The sequence below is a fragment of the Lolium rigidum genome, chromosome 3, assembly GCF_022539505.1.
Source record: "Lolium rigidum isolate FL_2022 chromosome 3, APGP_CSIRO_Lrig_0.1, whole genome shotgun sequence".
Classification (NCBI taxonomy): domain Eukaryota; kingdom Viridiplantae; phylum Streptophyta; class Magnoliopsida; order Poales; family Poaceae; genus Lolium; species Lolium rigidum.
In genome coordinates this window covers 153,740,658-153,762,486 of record NC_061510.1, presented here as the reverse complement: position 1 = coordinate 153,762,486, position 21,829 = coordinate 153,740,658, and the positions used below count along the sequence as shown (strand labels likewise).

The 21,829-nt window shown below is 46.8% G+C and overlaps 1 protein-coding gene across 1 annotated transcript; it reads left to right on the top strand.

Annotated features, from left to right (window-relative positions):
- Positions 1 to 3,016: 3,016 nt before the first annotated feature.
- Positions 3,017 to 21,114, top strand: LOC124695693 (probable polyamine transporter At3g13620). Its single transcript, XM_047228517.1, has 2 exons — positions 3,017 to 3,976; positions 20,540 to 21,114. Exons 1-2 carry the CDS (start codon positions 3,040 to 3,042, stop codon positions 21,112 to 21,114), a joined length of 1,512 nt encoding a protein of 503 aa, XP_047084473.1. The 5' UTR covers positions 3,017 to 3,039.
- The last annotated feature ends 715 nt before the right edge of the window (positions 21,115 to 21,829 follow it).

Genomic DNA, 21,829 nt, shown 5'->3' with positions numbered 1-21,829 from the left:
CCCTCTCCATCAAACGAGATGGAAGCCTATTTTGCAACATGCCAGGAAGCAGCACGCAAGGATGTTGAGCGTGCTTTTGGGGTGTTTCAGCAGCGTTTCGCCATTGTCAGGTACCCTGCTCTCACTTGGTCTGAGGCACAGATGTGGGAGGTAATGAACGCCTGTGTGATCATGCACAACATGATCATTGAGAACGAGCGCGACGCACCTGTGCAGGATGATCATCCATTTGATTATCAAGAGCCACTAGCTGAGTTAGAACATGTGCCCCAAGAATTCGCTGCTTTTCTTCATATGCACAATGAAATTCGAGATGCAGGTGTCCATGTACAGCTGAAGGCGGATCTAGCTGCGCATTTATGGGCGAGGAGAGGAGCAGCCAACAATACATGATTTTATTTCTATTTGTTTGCCTGGATGAATAATTTAAGTATTATTTATTTGTTGGATTGTATGAATAATTTAAGTATTATTTGTTTGTTGGGTTGTATGAATAATTTAAGTACTATTTATTTGATTGATTGTATGAATAATTTAATTCTATTTGTGTGATTGGACGCCAGCGCCTATTTGGAGGCTACCAGTGGAGATGCCCTTAGGAGGCATTTTCGGAACAGGTCACGTCTAAACACACCTGTTGGCCAATAGGAAGAGAGGAGTGGTAAAAGCAAAGAAAAATCAAAGATACCTTTTTGCAGCGCCAGATGTTCCTAAAAAATTCCGGAAAGCCTTTCGCCGGTGACGTAAACTCTGTAAGTACTACTATATGTAATTTTAAAACATATCTACGGTTCCATGCATTAATCGTTATTGCAGCATCAGAATGCATTGTAAACAGTGACAGACGAATTGGATGGGCTCTTAGTGCGTTTATATATGCATGAGGGCAAACGAGTTGATTTTCTTACTACCGCCCCTAAGTTTGTTTTGTGACGATCAAGCAGGCCAGGATCAATGGCAGCCAATAATAGCATTCAGCAGGCCGTAAACAAGTACTTCCTCGTTTTGATTTAATCTATATTCTAGAAAGATGAGACAAATTAGTATTATTATTAGTACTATTTAGATGTGAACAACCAATCTAAGCTACATTAAAAATAACACCCTCCAATAAAGAGAGCAAAATCACATCGTTTTCAGTGTTGTTGTTGACTAAAAGCAGTATTTTAGAAGAAATCTTAAAACTAAAATGTAGACTATTTCAAAATGAAGGGAGTAATTAGCAATGGTAACAAAGTCAGTTTAACTAGCTCGGCTTGAGATTAGGGTCAATAAAAATTCGAATGATTAACTGATCTAATCGGTGGGCTATTAATCAATGTAACCTACACAAATTAGCACTTAAAACAATGTATATAAGAAAATAAAATACTAGTATATGAACCTCTATATGCCAGGCCTGCTAAAAGTCCATTAAAATATATATGCTTCCCCTTCGTGACTTAATATTCAAGGTCACGAGCAAACCAGGATCCACGAGCCCACACCACGTTTCTTCATTCCAGATATCCTTCTCTGACCTCCGAAATTTCTCTTCTCCCACCACCTACCCAAGGTACAACCCCTCTTGTACCTCAACCACCTACCCTATTGAAGATGGCCTCAAGCTCCCAAACAAACTCCTCAAGGTGTTCGAGCTCCTCTATCCGAGGTGTGGGAACACTACTACGAAATAAACTATGGCACAGGGTTACCACCGACGCACCAAAAAAGTGCACCCCGGTGGTCCCGTGCGCCAGCGGTAAGTGCGATGCTTGCCCGTGCACCGCCCTCTCCCCTCCCCGTAATCGCATTTTTAGTTTTGCAAAAAAATAAAAGAAAATGTTAAAAAATAATAAAAAAAAAGATCCTTCGAGATGACCACAAGTTATGTGTTCTAGTTTTAACGAAAATTTAAAAACATGATTTTCCATATATTATGCAAAATTGCCTCATGGTTCGGTAAAACGGGATTTCTGGTTGCATACGACCTCCGATGGAAAAAAAATTATATCAAAATGTGTCTCCGGGCATTCAGTGATTTTTTTTAGATTCCCAGAAATCGAAAAGGAAAATAGTTTTCTAAGGTTTAAGATTTTGGTGAAAAAATAAATAAAATACCCCCGACGCACGGGCATGGTGGTGCGCCGACGGTAAACTATAGTATATATATATGGGAATCGGGCTCTTTCCCTCCTCACTTCTCCCACACTTTTCCTCTTTCGCCCTCCTCCTCCTCTTCTCCTCACCAACGGCCTCCCCGATGGCATCCTCCTCCTTCGGTGGCCTCCTACTCCTCCACTAGCGTCCTCCTCCACTAGGGTCGTCCACCACTGGCCTTCCCCTCCTCCTCTGATGGCCTCAAGCCGAAGCTTCGCAAAACCTACTTGACTGGGGCAGGTAACTCATGGACGAGTGATATGCCTTGAAAATGTTACCACTTTTTTTTACCAAGTTTAGTGGTTAATGGGGAACATAGCTAGTAATTGGATTGTAAGAGCGATTGGTCGGGCTAAAGGATTAACATAACCAATTAGTGGTAGTCGACACGAACAGGTTTCTAGTAGCAATTAATCGGCCTATTAATCGATGAATCGGATGATTTTTTTAAACAATTGTAATTAGTGAATTAGGTGAAAACTACACGAAAACAACCCAACAAAAAGAACTACTCCCTCCCTCTCATGAAATTTGTCTAGAATTTATCTAAATTTGGATATATCTGAAAACTAAATAGTATGTAGATACATCTAAATTTTGACAAATCATAGATACATTCAATGAGATGGAGGGCAAAATGTGACGGTCTCTAGTTAAGCACGCAGCGCACAGCAAGCAACTATACCGGAAATGGAGATTCGCAAAAGAGAAAAACTATACAAAAAATGGGTAAGAATCACATGTCAGCCCCGACGGCCTGTTGGGAGTTAGCATCAACTTGACCAAACTAATGACCACACTCCCTTCGTCCTCTTTCACCTCAAGCTATATAGTAGCACAATGCCCACACGAATGATCGACACGGTAGCTACAACAGTCTGGCGATTGCGTAAGCTCACCATGAACCCAGAAATCCTAATGACCAAACAGCCATCACAGCAGAGTCAGGAAGAAAATGCACAATCACATAGCACCGCCGCGCAGGAGCATGACACTCCACAAGACCAGCAGCTGCAGCACGGCAACACCGCGCAACAAGGTGGTGGCCCGACGTCGTCCAGCCACCGGCGCAAGATCACGTTGATTCCGCTCGTCTTCCTGATCTACTTCGAGGTGGCCGGCGGGCCGTACGGGTCCGAGAAGGCGGTCCGCGCTGCGGGGCCGCTCTTCACGCTGCTCGGCTTCCTGGTCTTCCCCTTCGCGTGGGGCGTCCCGGAGTCGCTCGTCACCGCCGAGCTCGCCTCCGCGTTCCCGGGCAACGGCGGCTTCGTCCTCTGGGCCGACCACGCCTTCGGCCCGCTCGCCGGCTCCCTCCTCGGCACGTGGAAGTACCTCAGCATCGTCATCAACATCGCCGCCTACCCGGCCCTCGTCGCCGACTACATCGGCGGCGTGGCCCCCGTGATCGCGGAGCCCGGCAGAGCTCGCACGGGCACGTTGATCGGCATGACGCTGTTCCTCTCCTTCTTGAACTACGCTGGCCTGAGCATCGTCGGGTGGGGCGCGGTGACGCTAGGCATAGTGTCGCTAGCCCCGTTCGTGATGATGACGGCCATGTCGGTGCCCAAGCTGCGGCCGCGGAGGTGGGCGTCGCAGGTGAAGGGGAGGAAGGACTGGAGAATGTTCTTCAACACCCTGTTCTGGAATCTCAACTACTGGGACAGCGCGAGCACGATGGCCGGCGAGGTAGACCGGCCGGAGCGGACGTTCCCGAGGGCGCTGGCAGTGGCGGTTGTTCTGATCGCCGTCAGCTATCTGCTGCCGCTTATGGCGGCGACCGGCGCCACGGACGCACCGCCGGATGCGTGGGTGAACGGCTACCTGGCCGATGCCGCAGGTATATACGTACAAACACTTACCTTACTACTATCAGCTAGCCAGGATCATTATAGCACACCACGTACCTTGTACTGTATTGTAGTATCCATTAGGAGTAGAAACGTCTGCCTTGTGTATATCTGTCAGCATCTCCGTTTTTGTCGCTCATATTCCTTAGTTCTCCAAGTTAATATTTCTTTCTTGGTAGTAGAAGTAATACTCTTGGAAATTTATTTCAGCCTCCGGGTGCATATGCTCTCTCTGCCAAAAAAAAATATATATTTCAAAATGTTAAAAATATTTGACAAAAAGATTTACAGGTACGTTCCAACAATATATTGTGTTCCTCAAGATTTTTAGATGCATGTAGTACCTTGTACCATTAGGAACATATACGTCGTCTGCCTTGTGTATATCTACATCAGCAACTTCGTTGTTGTCGTTCATGTGTTTTCTTTTTTTACAAAAAAATCACAGATATATTGATAATCATCGACAATAGTAGAATTAGCTTGAAAAGTAATAAAAATTATAAATAGGTGCTCGAATCACTTGCGATGACTACCGACACTAGCATGAGCCGAAGCCGCACCACCATTCCTGCCTCTCCATCATCGGGGCCGAGCAAAGTTTGCTGTAGTAGACATACACAAAATCGTCGTGCTAAGACTTTAAAGGATCAACACACCAGAATGCCGATCATTGGCAATGATAATAAGGGCAGATCGAAAGAGACTGGCATGTGTTATCTTTCTTGCTAGAAGTAATATTGTTCGGTTTAAACAAGGATCGATAAACTTCACATTAATTTCGTCTTACAAAATAGAAGATTGCAATTTTTAATTTAGTTTTGCTCTCTCAAAATACTAACCGAGAAGACATACACTGCTTTCGAATGGTGTACCCTCCCCTTAGTATTACGTTTATTATACCAAACAAGTTTATGCAAAAAAAAGTTTGTACGATTATTTATGTTTTTGTAGCCTAGTTTCTATTGTGTATGGTTCTGCACCAACCTATACTTTCTTTGCTTCCCACGCTTCAAAAGGATGCGGAATTCATGACAAATTCCATGGTTAATCCTCCTCACAATAGGCTTTCGCCCCGCTATATTAATATAGCAACCAACCGATACAACGAAACAGCTGGGGCCGCAGCACAACCAAGCCCAAACGACAAGAAAAAGAAACGAAAAAGAAACTAATACCGACACCGGCAGATTGACGAAAACGATGATGACTCCGCAACCGCTGCGCCCTCCGAAGAAGTACCTAGCAGGCCGAGACGCCGCATACCAAGCAGCACCTTCAACAAGGGAACGACGACGACGATGCTGCTGCCCGGCCTCGGCCTAGGGTTTCCCCCGGTACGCGGAAGGGATTAGGGAGGGATACATCCGACGCCCTTCAGGAAGTAAGGCGGCACCCACAGGCGTCGCCGCGTCGGAGTCGGACATGCCGACACGGATTTATCCCGACCACCAAACCCACCACCCTGAACGCTCCGACGTGCTCCACCAAACATGCCACCCACCAACACACGCCACCACGGTCTTGTAGTCGCCCTCGTCGTCACACTGTGGTCACCGGAACAGGGCCTAGAGGAAGAGACGACATGGGCAGGGACGGGGGTAGCGGCACCCCAACCGGGCGGGAGGGAACTACCTCCACCGCCTTCGCGGTCGCCGACCGGACATGGCAAAGGGGGCAAACCAGGCCCAAGCTGGCCCGGCCGGGCCCAACCAGGCCCGTAAAGCCCCACTGCCAAGCTGCAGCAGGCCGGCCGAAGCGCCGCCGCCACCCATCCACCGCCGCCGCACCATCTCCGCCGCCAGGGAGCTCCGCCGGCGCGCCGAAACGCAGGAAACCCGCCCAGCCGATCTGGGCCCCGAACTGGGCCAGATCTGGGCCGAGCAGGTCCTGTCCGCGCCGCCCGCCGTCGCTGCTCTGCCTCCAACTGGCTGCGCCGCCGTTCCTCCTCCCACCCGGCGCGCAGGTCTCACGCCGCCGCGCCGGACCACCGTCAGCCGAAGTGCACCGCGCCGCCAAGGGGCCCTCGCGCCCCCGCCGCGCCGCGGGGAAGGTCAGCCCCGCCGCCGCCGGCACCGCGCGGGCAACGCCCGACGGCCCACGCCAGCGGCGACGGCCGGGGAAGAGGGAGGAGGAGGACTAGGGGAGGCGGCTGCTAGGGTTCGCCCGTCGCCCGAGGGGGGCGAGCGAGCGAACGGTTCGGGGCTCCGTACCAATTCGGCTGTTTTTAAGAAGGGCAGCGCTCAGTGTCGGTCGCCCGACGTGGGTTGCTAAAATCGGTTGCTGTCCCGGCCGTTGGATCGCGATCTACCGGCCAAAAATAGCAGCAGCAAACGTTTTGCATTTTAGCACCTCAAGTTTCAAGAAATCAACCCGCTGTCCCACCAACCATAACGTGTATATCCCGCTGCCCCTAACTATCTTGGTATTCACATAAAATACCACCATGGTGATTTATTATTAGAACAGAGAGTTTTACAACAAAAACCTCTCACCCTGTGTACAATTTTTTTTCGATATTACAACAAAAGTGGCACATCATTTTTTAAAAAGTAAATGTTACAGAAAGAGGTTAAACAACACTATATTTGCTATAGATTGATTTACCACAAAAATCACTAGCTATTTTCACAAAAAATGCAACGTATTACAACAAAATAAAAATGATTGTGTGTTTACATACAGTTTCAGCACTAATCATTATATGTACAGTACATACATTTACAACAAATTATCAATATATTTACAATAATAATTAACAACAAAAATAACTTTTTTTATTGGGGTGTTTACAATAATAGTCAGTTTTCCATGCAAGAAGTATCTTTACAACAAATCAGTAACATATTTACAACAATAGTTAATAACAAAAAACAATAAATAATTAAAGTGTTTACAACAAATCAACAATATATTTACAACAGTAATTAACAATAAAACCAATAAAAACAGGCCATCTCTCCGATTTGGTATCGCCGACTACCAATCCAGCTCGCCGGAGCACGGTCGCCACTGGAGAAGACAAGATTTGGTCCGTTCCAACCGGTTTCAAGCCTCGGGGCTGGTTGGAAACCTCCAATTTTAGAGGTACTATGGTCATAGCCTTTGTTGACCTTGAGCTTTAGGGGATTTTCATGGAGGAGGAGTAAAAAAGGAGAAGAGAAGGGTGGAGAGGGACGGCAGACAGCAGTGTGGGGACCCCGGACTAGCTGTCCGAAATTCCCTGTTATGTATACAGTTCACGATCCCATGATCAGTGTGTCGGAACACATAACCGAACTGATATCAAATTACACCATCCATTACAAATCGGAATAAGAAAATTACAACATGGTCACCTGACCAATACTTACATAATAGCCTCGAAGGGCCTAACTAAACATCAGAGTAGCATCATCATTTCAGTAGCGCAGTACCCAAGTCATCTGCCATAACCCTACAGGCAACTGACTGGGAAGACGTTCCTAGCCCGCATAGACGTCGCCAACTCCTTCTTCATCTGTCGAACTCCTTCAAGTCTGGCCAAGTAAATAGCCAGGGACAAAGCCGTGAGTACATTTGAATTGTACTCGCAAACCATCAAGAAGGTGATAACAATTCTAACTAAAGAAGACAAGAGAGGAAGAGTAGTTTCTCTTGTGGATATAGCATGTGGAAGAGAAGAGATGTTTTTGGTGGAGATAGCATCCCAACTTCTCAATCGAAGGGGACACTCCAAGAATTTATCTAAGACATCTCTATATCTCTATTGAAGAAGAGTTCCTCTACATGGAAACACTATGAAGGGTCACCCCATTTTGTTTCATTTTCCTCAACCATCTCCACATGGTCGGCACAACATCTTTCCGTACCATTCCGGTACTTCCAACACACGCATTTCCTTTGGAAATCATTTTCAAAACCAAAACTCGACACGGCTCGGTAACGGCCATTCCAACCGTCCATGACCGCGGACGCGGCTATTCGAATAGTTTTAACTCTGCAGAGTGTGCGCACTTTCCCCACAAGAACCGATAAATCTGCGGGATCATCCCCGGTTCGACATACAAAAGTATGCGAGACTCGGATAATCGGTCATAGTCCTTCGCCTGTCTCCCTTGACAAGAGTCCTTCCTCGCGGGCTTACCCCTTCCCGGCACCCCGACGGCATACCTCCTTTTGAGCGTATCTCCGGCGCCATGACGAAGACCCTCGGTAATCGTCCGGCTGCAAGTTAATGCGAGTGTATTGCCTCCTTCGGAGCGCAACCCGGTGTCAGAGGTCATCGCGACCCTCCTAGAGAGTTGTGAAGGTGGCTCATGCCAATTTCAACAGACGTCAGACTAAGCCCGTACCCACTTTGGATAATGTGGTTGCGCTGTGTAATTGTTCCGGGCGAATACAAAGAACCGTGTGTCGTTTTTCTCAAAAACCCAAGTCACACACACATTTCCTCTTTCCAACCATTTTTGTCAAGATCCTTTCCTTTCATAAACCATACGCTTGGGTAAGATTGCCTCACCCAAGGTTTTCATAAACATTTACAACAAGGTAAACCTTGAGGGGTTCCCAACCTATAGTTCCATGAGTTGAACTAGTATTGCACTACGGCCGAGATGAGAGTCATCCCGCCATAGATGAGGTATAAAGGGGTAGTAGAGTGGATCATACTTGCTTAAGGTAAGCATGTATTATGACAACACAAGGAGGAATATACTCTCAGATTTGTGGTGCTAACTACACAACTTAGATAGTGGAGTGTCACTATCCAACATATTCTCCAAGATGGTACACGGCATACTCCTCTCAAGTTGAGAATACACCAAGACCATGACATTGATACCTCTATACTACAAAGGGGGTGGGTGTGGTGTAAGTTACTATCTTGAGATGGAACATGCTCAAGTTGAGCATACAAGATAACCAAGTGGGATAGCACGGCCATGTTACCATGCATCCCATAACACAAGGACAAATAGTGGAGCATCACCACTAGGGAGTACCCCACTTGCAATCACACATAGATGACATAAATAGAGATAATAACACACATAGAATGAAGGTGCTTTGAACATCAACAAATGACATCCAACTAGACACCGGATCAGAGATCAAAAGATGGCTTGCCTTAGTTGGCTTGTCCCTGGTCCTCCTTAAAACCTTCTCCAAATTCTTCCCCTTCAACTTCTCCCTCGTTCGTGTCTAGCGTCGCAAAAATACACAATACACACAATCAATTCCAAACTCAAGATCCAAGTTTTTAAATGAAATGTAAAAGAAATATGCAGGGGAGTTGTGTAACAGTAACAAATCATGGTTGGGCTAATTTTAAAACAAAAAGGGTGGCAAGATTTTGGATAAAACAAATGGATTTTACTTCTAACATTGCTTGTGACACACATACACTCATAACCCGAGACAAAAATTCATGAACAGAGACTTAAATTATTTTTCCTAGATGGACAGTACTAAAAAAAGACTAACACAATTGGATTCATCCAAAAATATTAATCCTACAATTTTAGAAATTACAAACACTAAACTGAAATACAGTGATCGTGTTTAATGCATTAAAAATCGTACAAAAATCCTAAAAATGTGGGACCAGTGGCATTTGAAAGGTATTGAAATTTCTGAACTAAAACAATTATTTTCACTGGATTTGAGTAAGTAGATAACGAGTTATTAACGTTTGAAGGTATCTGGTTCTTATCACATTTTACAGAAATTCAAAAATTAAAATAGGGCGGGAAACGCCTGGGCTGTGCGGATTTGAGGAGTGGGCCGGCCCAGGAGGCTTTTCCAGGTGGAGGGAGAGAAAAAGAAAAAAAAAAGGAAAAAAAAAGGGGCCAGCTGCCGGGCCCAGCATGCATGGGCCGACGTGGCTGTTAGGCCACGCAGCTGCATGTCCCACGAGGGTCGAACGACCTGGGCGTCGTTCTCCTCCGACCACATACGCTCGTGGCGGACGGGAGAAGGGCAGGGGCGGGTCGGGGACTCACCGACGGCGAGCAGCAGTCGGTGGCGGAACTCCGGCGGGCGGCGATGGGTCGAGGCGGTGCAGAGGCGCGCACGGTGGGCGTCCTCCTCGTGCGCAGCAACTGTCCCGACGCCGTCTTCCTCGCAGCACTCTGCGGCCAAGTGGCAACGGCGGCGGCTCCGGCGATCCTGGGCAACGTGGAGTGGCGCGTTAGAAGCGGGATAGAAGGGAGAGTGCAGGGGAGTGGAAAATAGGGGCAGAGAGCGCCGGAGTCAGGCGCCACCTTCCGCGTCACCCGACGGCGACCTCGGACAGAGATGGAGCTCCTTCGAGCGGGAGGCAGGAGGGAGCGTGCCGCAGCGCTTCTGTGAGCTGGGACTGGGGAGTGTCGAGGTGTGGTGAGGAGTGGTGGAGGGAGGGGAGCTCAGCCGGCTTTTATAGCCGAGGACGGGCTCATGGTGGACGCGGACCACAGAGGCGGCGTACGAGTCTACGGGCTCGCCATTGGGTAGAAGGGCGGTGGGGGAGCGTCTCCGCGCGGGTTAGAGTTTTCGGGGCGAGGCGCTGCGCGGGAAAACGGTCGGGAGAGAGCGCAGGTCCACTGCACAGAGGGTGTTCGACGGATTGCTGGCGTCATGGCTTCGCCTCCTGCGCAACGCTGCTGACGTCTCCGAGATGACGTCGTCAAAAGAGGGTGGAGGGGCGCGTGTTCACGGGCGGGTTCGACCTGGGACGGTCGTTTGGCATGGGCGTGCGCACGAGGCATGGACGTGCACGCTCCGAGTTTGAGCTGCCCCTGGCTCGCTGGTTTGGGTCCTACAAGGGCTGGCGGCCTGGTGCGATCGGGCCGGAAGAGATGGTCCATGGAGAGGGTTGGGGTCGGTGTTGTGTTGTGCTGGGTTGGTTCATCCGTGCGCGGACGAGCTTGTTCTGCAATGGTCGCTTGGGCTTGAAGTCGTGCTCGCGTTCTGGGACGTGGCCGTAGCGTCCTGGTTCATGTCAAGCATGGTTAGATAGGTCGTGCTAGGCTGGCCTTGGTGTGTGTCGTGGTGGTCTGGGTTAGCTAGGTCAAGCGGTAGTGTTTTGAGCAGGGGCAAGTACGTACAAGCTAGATTTGGCCCAATACTTGTCTCGGCTAAGTCCTCTTCTTCTCATCTTCTTTGCCAAAGAAAAGAGGCAAAAACGTGCAAGACTGCCAAGGTAGATACCAGGGTATGAAGGAGATGGTTGGGAAAACGGAAAGTGCAAAGGAACAAGTTTGAGAATAAAAGAAGAAGAAAAGCGTTTGGTCCAACTCTTGCCCAAAACGGGACTTGGGAAGAATTTTAGAATTTGGACATAACACATAAGATGTGTATTTTATTTAGTGCGAAAGTGATAAAAAAAATGCACTATTCCACAAACTTCAGAAGTTTTCAGAAAAGGTTGGATCGCTCTTTTTATTTTATTTGATTTCCAAGTAAGGCGAAAAATAGAGATAAGGCTGGGGTTTTGAAAAGTTTTTTAAAAAAACTAAGATGATCTTTGGACTAGTCAATGCCCCCTTTTTTTTATTAGACCAAAACAATAAGTCACACGAAATTACGCTAATCAAACAAGGTCAACAATAGCAATTAATCAAGCATTCCAAGAATGATTGTTGACCAAGTGCTCAATGCTGATCATGTCACAATAGGATTGAAAATAATTTAAAGTTATATCTTTGGTGAATTTTCGAAGGTCATATATAGGAGAGACAAAATATATTCTTTCCAAAAGTTTTGTAAGTGTGTTTGAAATCATTTTATCAATGCTTGAAAATCTGTAGTTTTTAAAGCGACGGGATCATTTGTATTCATAGACCCCTATAGATTTATAAATATTTACTCTTTAGAAAACATCTTATATAAAATGAATCTTGGCTATTTTTTTTGAAAAGATTTAAAATACTCGAAATAAAAGTGGTTGCCAAGATCAGATGGTTGGCAAAGAGTTTTATAGTACTAGTTCTGACATGATCACAAGGGCACAAGGATCATATTGGTTCTACAAGTAAGGAGAAACATATATAATACCATACCAAACCTGGCACTTATGCAAGAGAAATTACTTTATCTTACTAAAGACAAAAAGTTTTTGTTGGCTCCAGTTTTTACACCACTTAGTTCTGCTTTAAACTTGATTACAAAAGTTGGGGTGTTACAGACCTTCCACCCTTAAAATAATCTCGTCCCGAGATTACTAAGCGTAGAACTAGAGGGGTTTTAAAGTTGACTAAAGTTAGTCTCCATCTTTCTTTAGATGTGCTGTTGTTGAGAGGGTCGCAACTTCAGCTTCTGAGTGACACGGTAGATTTTCTTCCGAGGGCAAGCTTCGTGAAGTGGTTGGCTACTCCATGGAGGTGTTAGATCTGAAGCTTCTTAACGATCCTAGCGGGGGTTCATGATTCAAGGAGAGTTAGTGCTCCCCAAAGGTGCTTTAGCAGGGTTGAATGCTTATAGAGTTAGCTTAATTTTTAGTGGAAGACGACATCTTCCACCCTTAAGATTGTTCATCGGGGGTTCTGAAGAACTCAGAGCTTCTACCACGGGTCTTGTCGGTGCTTTCGAAGAATTGATATCTCTCATCTTGAGTTGAAACATCTTCAGGGGGCGATGTGTAGTCCACAGCTTCAAGAGGCATTCACGGTGTTAACTAAACCATAGGACGCGCGGTATAGTAAGTTGATGAAACGCCTAGTTGGTATCCCTATGAAGCAGCAACAAAGGTCGTCGAAGAGAATCTTTAGTTTTGAGGGTTGGTGCTGACTTATAGTAGTTAAGAAGTGAGCGGGTGAACTACACCTAATCTTGAATCTTGAGGTATCTTCTGGAGCTTCACTTGATGAGGACCAGATGAACCATGTGATGTAGCTTGGCTTTGACGCTAATGTTTTCTCAGCTTGTTAGACGGTGTGTTAGAGGGTGGTTTTCAAGAAGATATCCTCGAGGTTAGCTCGATTATACTCCAAGGTTAGACCAAGTTCGTATGTCTTCTCGCAGAGGTGCAGTCACTTTTGAAGTTAGGGGCTTCTGTTTCATTGACGTAGTAGAGTCGCTTCAGCTGATCTTGGAAGTAGTTAGTGCAGATAGGAGTCTGGGTTAGTTTTTCTGAGGGTCGAAAAACAACTGCTAACGGGCTAGAGTTAGAGCCTTTCGTTAACTTATCCAATGAACTAGAAGTTAGCATTCTAACGGCGAGGTAGAAGAGGGTGAAAACATCTTAGGGAGGCTTCCTATGCTGGGTTATCATACCAAGAGTGTTTTTCAAACCGAAGGACCAAGGCAATCATACACACAACAAACAGATAAAAACACTCAAAGCAACACACTACAAGCAATCATCAAGCCAATCATGGTAACATAAGTACCCATGGATGCCTAATATATGGGGGGTAACTCAAGCAACGTGATTGGGCTCATCCTATCCATTCTATAGGTCCGGGTTGGTCACATATGTTGACGTCTTCATCTGGCTGACATCCACTTCAACAAGGAGTTTTTAAGCAATTGGTGGTGAAGCGGGCTGGTGTTGAGTCGTTGATGTTGAGGCAGAGGCGAAAACTGCGTAGATCTAATGGTCTCATCATCCTGGGAACGTGAGGTCTTCAGAGGGGTAGCTGTTGAGGAACTCCCAAAGTCGACAATTTATTGTAGCTGGCCTAAAAATTACTAGTCAAGAATTGAGAACTTGATCCCTAACGACTGCAAAAAGTGCGAGTCCATGGAGGAACAAGGTTAGCTCCTTGACAGACTTTGGTGAAAACCAAAGACATGATCTAATTATCCCTTTATGTGCACACTAAGTTGGCATCTAATCTTCAATAGCTGCTGTTGGAAATGCATGAGTCTTCCCGAGGGATTGATCCATCCTTGGGTTCGAGTCATCAGTCTGAGTTGGGGACATCGTCCAATATGTTGGTTTGAAGTGGATGAGACAATATAGTAAGAAATTTTCAACGCGTTTGGTAATCGGAGAGTGAGATAAGAATCAGAAGTTTTGAAGGGGTGAGAAAAATTGGAAGCTATTCTTCCATCTACTAAAGGAAAAAAAATTGTTTTGTAAATAGTTTTGACCAAGTACTTATATCCTGACTAACGTCCATGCTAACTAAGGTCTCCTACAGTCAGGATAGCTCTGATACCAGCTCTGTGGGGACCCCGGACTAGCTGTCCGAAATTCCCTGTTATGTATACAGTTCACGATCCCATGATCAGTGTGTCGGAACACATAACCGAACTGATATCAAATTACACCATCCATTACAAATCGGAATAAGAAAATTACAACATGGTCACCGACCAATACTTACATAATAGCCTCGAAGGGCCTAACTAAACATCGAGTAGCATCATCATTTCGATAGCGCAGTACCCAAGTCATCTGCCATAACCCTACGAGCAACCGGCCGGGAAGACGTTCCTAGCCCGCATAGACGTCGCCAACTCCTTCTTCATCCGTCGAACTCCTTCAAGTCCGGCCAAGTAAATAGCCGGGGACAAAGCCGTGAGTACATTTGAATTGTACTCGCAAACCATCAAGAAGGTGATAACAATTCTAACTAAAGAAGACAAGAGAGGAAGAGTAGTTTCTCTTGTGGATATAGCATGTGGAAGAGAAGAGATGTTTTTGGTGGAGATAGCATCCCAACTTCTCAATCGAAGGGGACACTCCAAGAATTTATCTAAGACATCTCTATATCTCTATTGAAGAAGAGTTCCTCTACATGGAAACACTATGAAGGGTCACCCCATTTTGTTTCATTTTCCTCAACCATCTCCACATGGTCGGCACAACATCTTTCCCGTACCATTCCGGTACTTCCAACACACGCATTTCCTTTGGAAATCATTTTCAAAACCAAAACTCGACACAGCTCGGTAACGGCCATTCCAACCGTCCATGACCGCGGACGCGGCTATTCGAATAGTTTTAACTCTGCAGAGTGTGCGCACTTTCCCCACAAGAACCGATAAATCCGCCGGGATCATCCCCGGTTCGACATACAAAAGTATGCGAGACTCGGATAATCAGTCATAGTCCTTCGCCTGTCTCCCTTGACAAGAGTCCTTCCCTGCGGGCTTACCCCTTCCCGGCACCCCGGCAGCATACCTCCTTTTGAGCGTATCTCCGGCGCCATGACGGAAGACCCTCGGTAATCGTCCGGCTGCAAGTTAATGCGAGTGTATTGCCTCCTTCGGAGCGCAACCCGGTGTCGAAGGTCATCGCGACCCTCCTAGAGAGTTGTGAAGGTGGCTCATGCCAATTTCAACGGACGTCGGACTAAGCCCGTACCCACTTTGGATAATGTGGTTGCGTCGTGTAATTGTTCCGGCGAATACAAAGAACCGTGTGTCGTTTTTCTCAAAAACCCAAGTCACACACACATTTCCTCTTTCCAACCATTTTTGTCAAGATCCTTTCCTTTCATAAACCATACGCTTGGGTAAGATTGCCTCACCCAAGGTTTTCATAAACATTTACAACAAGGTAAACCTTGAGGGGTTCCCAACCTATAGTTCCATGAGTTGAACTAGTATTGCACTACGGCCGAGATGAGAGTCATCCCGCCATAGATGAGGTATAAAGGGGTAGTAGAGTGGATCATACTTGCTTAAGGTAAGCATGTATTATCACAACACAAGGAGGAATATACTCTCAGATTTGTGGTGCTAACTACACAACTTAGATAGTGGAGTGTCACTATCCAACATATTCTCCAAGATGGTACACGGCATACTCCTCTCAAGTTGAGAATACACCAAGACCATGACATTGATACCTCTATACTACAAAGGGGTGGGTGTGGTGTAAGTTACTATCTTGAGATGGAACATGCTCAAGTTGAGCATACAAGATAACCAAGTGGGATAGCACGGCCATGTTACCATGCATCCCATAACACAAGGACAAATAGTGGAGCATCACCACTAGGGAGTACCCCACTTGCAATCACACATAGATGATATAAATAGAGATAATAACACACATAGAATGAAGGTGCTTTGAACATCAACAAATGACATCCAACTAGACACCGGATCAGAGATCAAAAGATGGCTTGCCTTAGTTGGCTTGTCCCTGGTCCTCCTTAAAACCTTCTCCAAATTCTTCCCCTTCAACTTCTCCCTCGTTCGTGTCTAGCGTCGCAAAAATACACAATACACACAATCAATTCCAAACTCAAGATCCAAGTTTTTAAATGAAATGTAAAAGAAATATGCAGGGGAGTTGTGTAACAGTAACAAATCATGGTTGGGCTAATTTTAAAACAAAAAGGGTGGCAAGATTTTGGATAAAACAAATGGATTTTACTTCTAACATTGCTTGTGACACACATACACTCATAACCCGAGACAAAAATTCATGAACAGAGACTTAAATTATTTTTCCTAGATGGACAGTACTAAAAAAGACTAACACAATTGGATTCATCCAAAAATATTAATCCTACAATTTTAGAAATTACAAACACTAAACTGAAATACAGTGATCGTGTTTAATGCATTAAAAATCGTACAAAAATCCTAAAAATGTGGGACCAGTGGCATTTGAAAGGTATTGAAATTTCTGAACTAAAACAATTATTTTCACTGGATTTGAGTAAGTAGATAACGAGTTATTAACGTTTGAAGGTATCTGGTTCTTATCACATTTTACAGAAATTCAAAAATTAAAATAGGGCGGGAAACGCCTGGGCTGTGCGGATTTGAGGAGTGGGCCGGCCCAGGAGGCTTTTCCAGGTGGAGGGAGAGAAAAAGAAAAAAAAAGGAAAAAAAAAGGGGCCAGCTGCCGGGCCCAGCATGCATGGGCCGACGTGGCTGTTAGGCCACGCAGCTGCATGTCCCACGAGGGTCGAACGACCTGGGCGTCGTTCTCCTCCGACCACATACGCTCGTGGCGGACGGGAGAAGGGCAGGGGCGGGTCGGGGACTCACCGACGGCGAGCAGCAGTCGGTGGCGGAACTCCGGCGGGCGGCGATGGGTCGAGGCGGTGCAGAGGCGCGCACGGTGGGCGTCCTCCTCGTGCGCAGCAACTGTCCCGACGCCGTCTTCCTCGCAGCACTCTGCGGCCAAGTGGCAACGGCGGCGGCTCCGGCGATCCTGGGCAACGTGGAGTGGCGCGTTAGAAGCGGGATAGAAGGGAGAGTGCAGGGGAGTGGAAAATAGGGGCAGAGAGCGCCGGAGTCAGGCGCCACCTTCCGCGTCACCCGACGGCGACCTCGGACAGAGATGGAGCTCCTTCGAGCGGGAGGCAGGAGGAGCGTGCCGCAGCGCTTCTGTGAGCTGGGACTGGGGAGTGTCGAGGTGTGGTGAGGAGTGGTGGAGGGAGGGGAGCTCAGCCGGCTTTTATAGCCGAGGACGGGCTCATGGTGGACGCGGACCACAGAGGCGGCGTACGAGTCTACGGGCTCGCCATTGGGTAGAAGGGCGGTGGGGGAGCGTCTCCGCGCGGGTTAGAGTTTTCGGGGCGAGGCGCTGCGCGGGAAAACGGTCGGGAGAGAGCGCAGGTCCACTGCACAGAGGGTGTTCGACGGATTGCTGGCGTCATGGCTTCGCCTCCTGCGCAACGCTGCTGACGTCTCCGAGATGACGTCGTCAAAAGAGGGTGGAGGGGCGCGTGTTCACGGGCGGGTTCGACCTGGGACGGTCGTTTGGCATGGGCGTGCGCACAGGCATGGACGTGCACGCTCCAGTTTGAGCTGCCCCTGGCTCGCTGGTTTGGGTCCTACAAGGGCTGGCGGCCTGGTGCGATCGGGCCGGAAGAGATGGTCCATGGAGAGGGTTGGGGTCGGTGTTGTGTTGTGCTGGGTTGGTTCATCCGTGCGCGGACGAGCTTGTTCTGCAATGGTCGCTTGGGCTTGAAGTCGTGCTCGCGTTCTGGGACGTGGCCGTAGCGTCCTGGTTCATGTCAAGCATGGTTAGATAGGTCGTGCTAGGCTGGCCTTGGTGTGTGTCGTGGTGGTCTGGGTTAGCTAGGTCAAGCGGTAGTGTTTTGAGCAGGGGCAAGTACGTACAAGCTAGATTTGGCCCAATACTTGTCTCGGCTAAGTCCTCTTCTTCTCATCTTCTTTGCCAAAGAAAAGAGGCAAAAACGTGCAAGACTGCCAAGGTAGATACCAGGGTATGAAGGAGATGGTTGGGAAAACGGAAAGTGCAAAGGAACAAGTTTGAGAATAAAAGAAGAAGAAAAGCGTTTGGTCCAACTCTTGCCCAAAACGGGACTTGGGAAGAATTTTAGAATTTGGACATAACACATAAGATGTGTATTTTATTTAGTGCGAAAGTGATAAAAAAAATGCACTATTCCACAAACTTCAGAAGTTTTCAGAAAAGGTTGGATCGCTCTTTTTATTTTATTTGATTTCCAAGTAAGGCGAAAAATAGAGATAAGGCTGGGGTTTTGAAAAGTTTTTTAAAAAAACTAAGATGATCTTTGGACTAGTCAATGCCCCCTTTTTTTTATTAGACCAAAACAATAAGTCACACGAAATTACGCTAATCAAACAAGGTCAACAATAGCAATTAATCAAGCATTCCAAGAATGATTGTTGACCAAGTGCTCAATGCTCGATCATGTCACAATAGGATTGAAAATAATTTAAAGTTATATCTTTGGTGAATTTTCGAAGGTCATATATAGGAGAGACAAAATATATTCTTTCCAAAAGTTTTGTAAGTGTGTTTGAAATCATTTTATCAATGCTTGAAAATCTGTAGTTTTTAAAGCAGCGGGATCATTTGTATTCATAGACCCCTATAGATTTATAAATATTTACTCTTTAGAAAACATCTTATATAAAATGAATCTTGGCTATTTTTTTTGAAAAGATTTAAAATACTCGAAATAAAAGTGGTTGCCAAGATCAGATGGTTGGCAAAGAGTTTTATAGTACTAGTTCTGACATGATCACAAGGGCACAAGGATCATATTGGTTCTACAAGTAAGGAGAAACATATATAATACCATACCAAACCTGGCACTTATGCAAGAGAAATTACTTTATCTTACTAAAGACAAAAAGTTTTTGTTGGCTCCAGTTTTTACACCACTTAGTTCTGCTTTAAACTTGATTACAAAAGTTGGGGTGTTACAGCAGGCGGGTGAGCGCGGGCTGCGGAGCTGGCAGCGGCGCTGATGCGGTTGTGAGCGCGGGCCGCAGAGCAGGCAGCGGCGCTGAAGCAGGCAAAGCGAGCAATGGAGAGAGAGGAAGAGGAGAGAGGAGCACGTGGGTGGGCCCGACGGGATGGGAGGGACGACCGATCTTTTGCTCTCGATCGGGCGACGGATTGGAAGCGTTTTCCATTTAAGAAGTAGTGTACACCAAGTCTGGAAAAAAACACCCATTCCATGGTTAATCAGATGAGCGAGGACAATGGACACTATTTTTGCCCTTATTTTACATGCGTGTGCATAATGAACAATAGTGAATGTTCTCACAGCACCGTAAAAAAATTTATAAATAATTAATTAATTTAAATTTTTTCCCAAAAAGACATACTACTCCCTCTGTCTCATGAAATTTTTCTTGACTTTGCCAAAATGTAGATCTATCGAGAACTTAATACAAGTTTCATAAGATCGAGGGAGTACGTGTAATTCATGTACAATTGCCCGCTATACTGTTCCGTGAGATTTAGCTGATTCGGAGGGTTGTCACTGTGGACGGCGCGCTACACATCGGTTGGCCACCCGGGATTGGTGGCTTACAGCCGTCCGTTCTGCTCAACATAGGACGGACGGAGAGCTGCATGCACTGATCGTTTCTTCCACGCCACATGGTATAGCTACCAAACGCAAACAGTGCACAATCGAGCGCGAGCTGCATGCACTAATCGTTTGTACGAGGGCTCCATTCACCGTTTTAAGCGATGATTAGGACAGGCCGGGACCCCCTCACGGATAGCTATCCCAGAATAAGGTGGTGTCGGCCCATTTAAACCACCAATCGCTCTTAGGTTATGACGCGCTAGTTGATCGCTGTCCAAGTTGTCCGGTTTTATGCTGGTCTTTATTTTGATTAATTTTTGAAAACTTCAGATTTTTTAGATTGTTCAATTTCAAAATTATTCAGAATTCAAAACTTTTCAAATTCTGAAATTATTCAAAATTTAAAACTGTTCAAATTTAAAATACTCATATTTCAAAATTATTTAAATTTAAAAATGTTCATATTAAAAAATTAAAAAAGTTCATATGTGTTGCCCATCCAACATGGAAGGAGCATGTTGTGAGGCCATATCCAATGGGCCATGGCCAGAGTCAAGCAAACAGTATGCATAGCTTACATTCTACGGCCTGTCTTTGCACGCCTAGTATGCAGTTTTGTTCTTGTTATTATTGATCTTGTAATTTAGAGTGCGCAATTTTTTACATTGGTTTATTTCCTTGAATAACCATAACACGGTTCCAATAATCGCGCAATATTAAAATGTCTTTTATCAACAAAAAAAAATCGCACAGTACTTTGCTAGAATCGAGTTCGGCCAAATCGAACCTATATATGCAAGCCAGATTACAATGCACTTCATTTCCCTACATTAAAAAAATGTGAAATTTGCTGTGTCCAAACAGGCATCATCGGCGGTGGCTGGCTCAAGTACTGGACGGGTGCCGGCGCGGTGATCTCGTCCATCGGCATGTTCGAGGCCCAGATGAGCAGCGGCGCGTTCCAGCTCCTGGGCATGGCGGACCTGGGCCTCCTCCCGGCCGTCTTCGCCCGCCGCGCCGCCCTCACAGGTACCCCGTGGGTGGCCATCGTTGCGTCGACGGCCGTGACGATTGCCGTCTCCTTCCTCGGCTTCGACGACGTGGTCGCCACAGCCAACTTCCTGTACAGCCTCGGCACGCTGCTGGAGTTCGCCTCCTTCCTCTGGCTCCGCGCCAAGCACCCGGAGCTGAAGCGCCCCTACCGTGTGCCGCTGGCGCTGCCCGCGCTCGTCGCCATGTGCGCTTTGCCGTCGGCGTTCCTGGCCTACGTGTGCGTCGTGGCCGGGTGGAGGGTGTTCGTCCTGGCCGCGGGGCTGACGGCGCTCGGCGTCGGGTGGTACGGCGCCATGAGGGTGTGCAAGGCCAAGAAGCTTCTCAGGTTCAGCAACGCGGTTGTTGCTGCCGACTATCGGGAGGCCGATGCTGGAGAGACAGTCTGAAGCTAAATTGATCCGGCAGGGAATAGAAATATTATCGATTGGTTCAGGAGTTGGCATGTCTCATGTAGTTGTTTCACTGAAATTTCTTCAGATTTTCATCGACGGAACTAGTAGAACTTTTGGTGATGTGGATTTGGAGCTAGCAAACACAATTCCAAGTCTCTAAAATAGTATTGAAGCTGTGTATATGTTGGCCTTCAACTTAAGAAGGTGATGTTGGTATGTTACTCCACATTGCACAACACTTCCAAATTCAGAGAACATGCCAGGCTAGCGTATTGTGTCGTGGGATGGTGGTGCTCAGAGCATCTCCAGCCATCTCCCCGGGAGGTTGCCAGGACCTTTTTTTTTCATCCGGACGAATGAAAATGGTCAGTCACGCTCCCAGCTTCTCGTTTTCGTCCGGATTTAGGCCTAAATTCGTGCGGACTCCTCAGGCCATCCTCGATTTCCCCGGGTGCTGCTGGGGACTCGGATGGAGCAAATTCCGCGCTCTGGTCCGCGTGTTAGTGAAGATTCCGCGTTTTGACAGCGCAAATTGCCCGGGATGGCTGGAGAATTATTGCTCCCGATGCCAAAAATAGATCCAATCCGAACCAATTTTCATCCGGATTGTGTCCCGGGACGGCTGGAGATGCTCTCAGATCCTTCTTAACATGTATAAGCAATGCAGATCAAACACCCAAATCGTGCACATATGCTCCACATATATACG

Bases quoted from the DNA above. Each gene is read 5' to 3' on its own strand.
- LOC124695693 (XM_047228517.1), top strand. From the start codon at position 3,040: ATGAACCCAGAAATCCTAATGACCAAACAGCCATCACAGCAGAGTCAG. The intron at 3,977-20,539 runs GTATATACGTAC...GTGTCCAAACAG, and splicing joins CTACCTGGCCGATGCCGCAG to GCATCATCGGCGGTGGCTGG.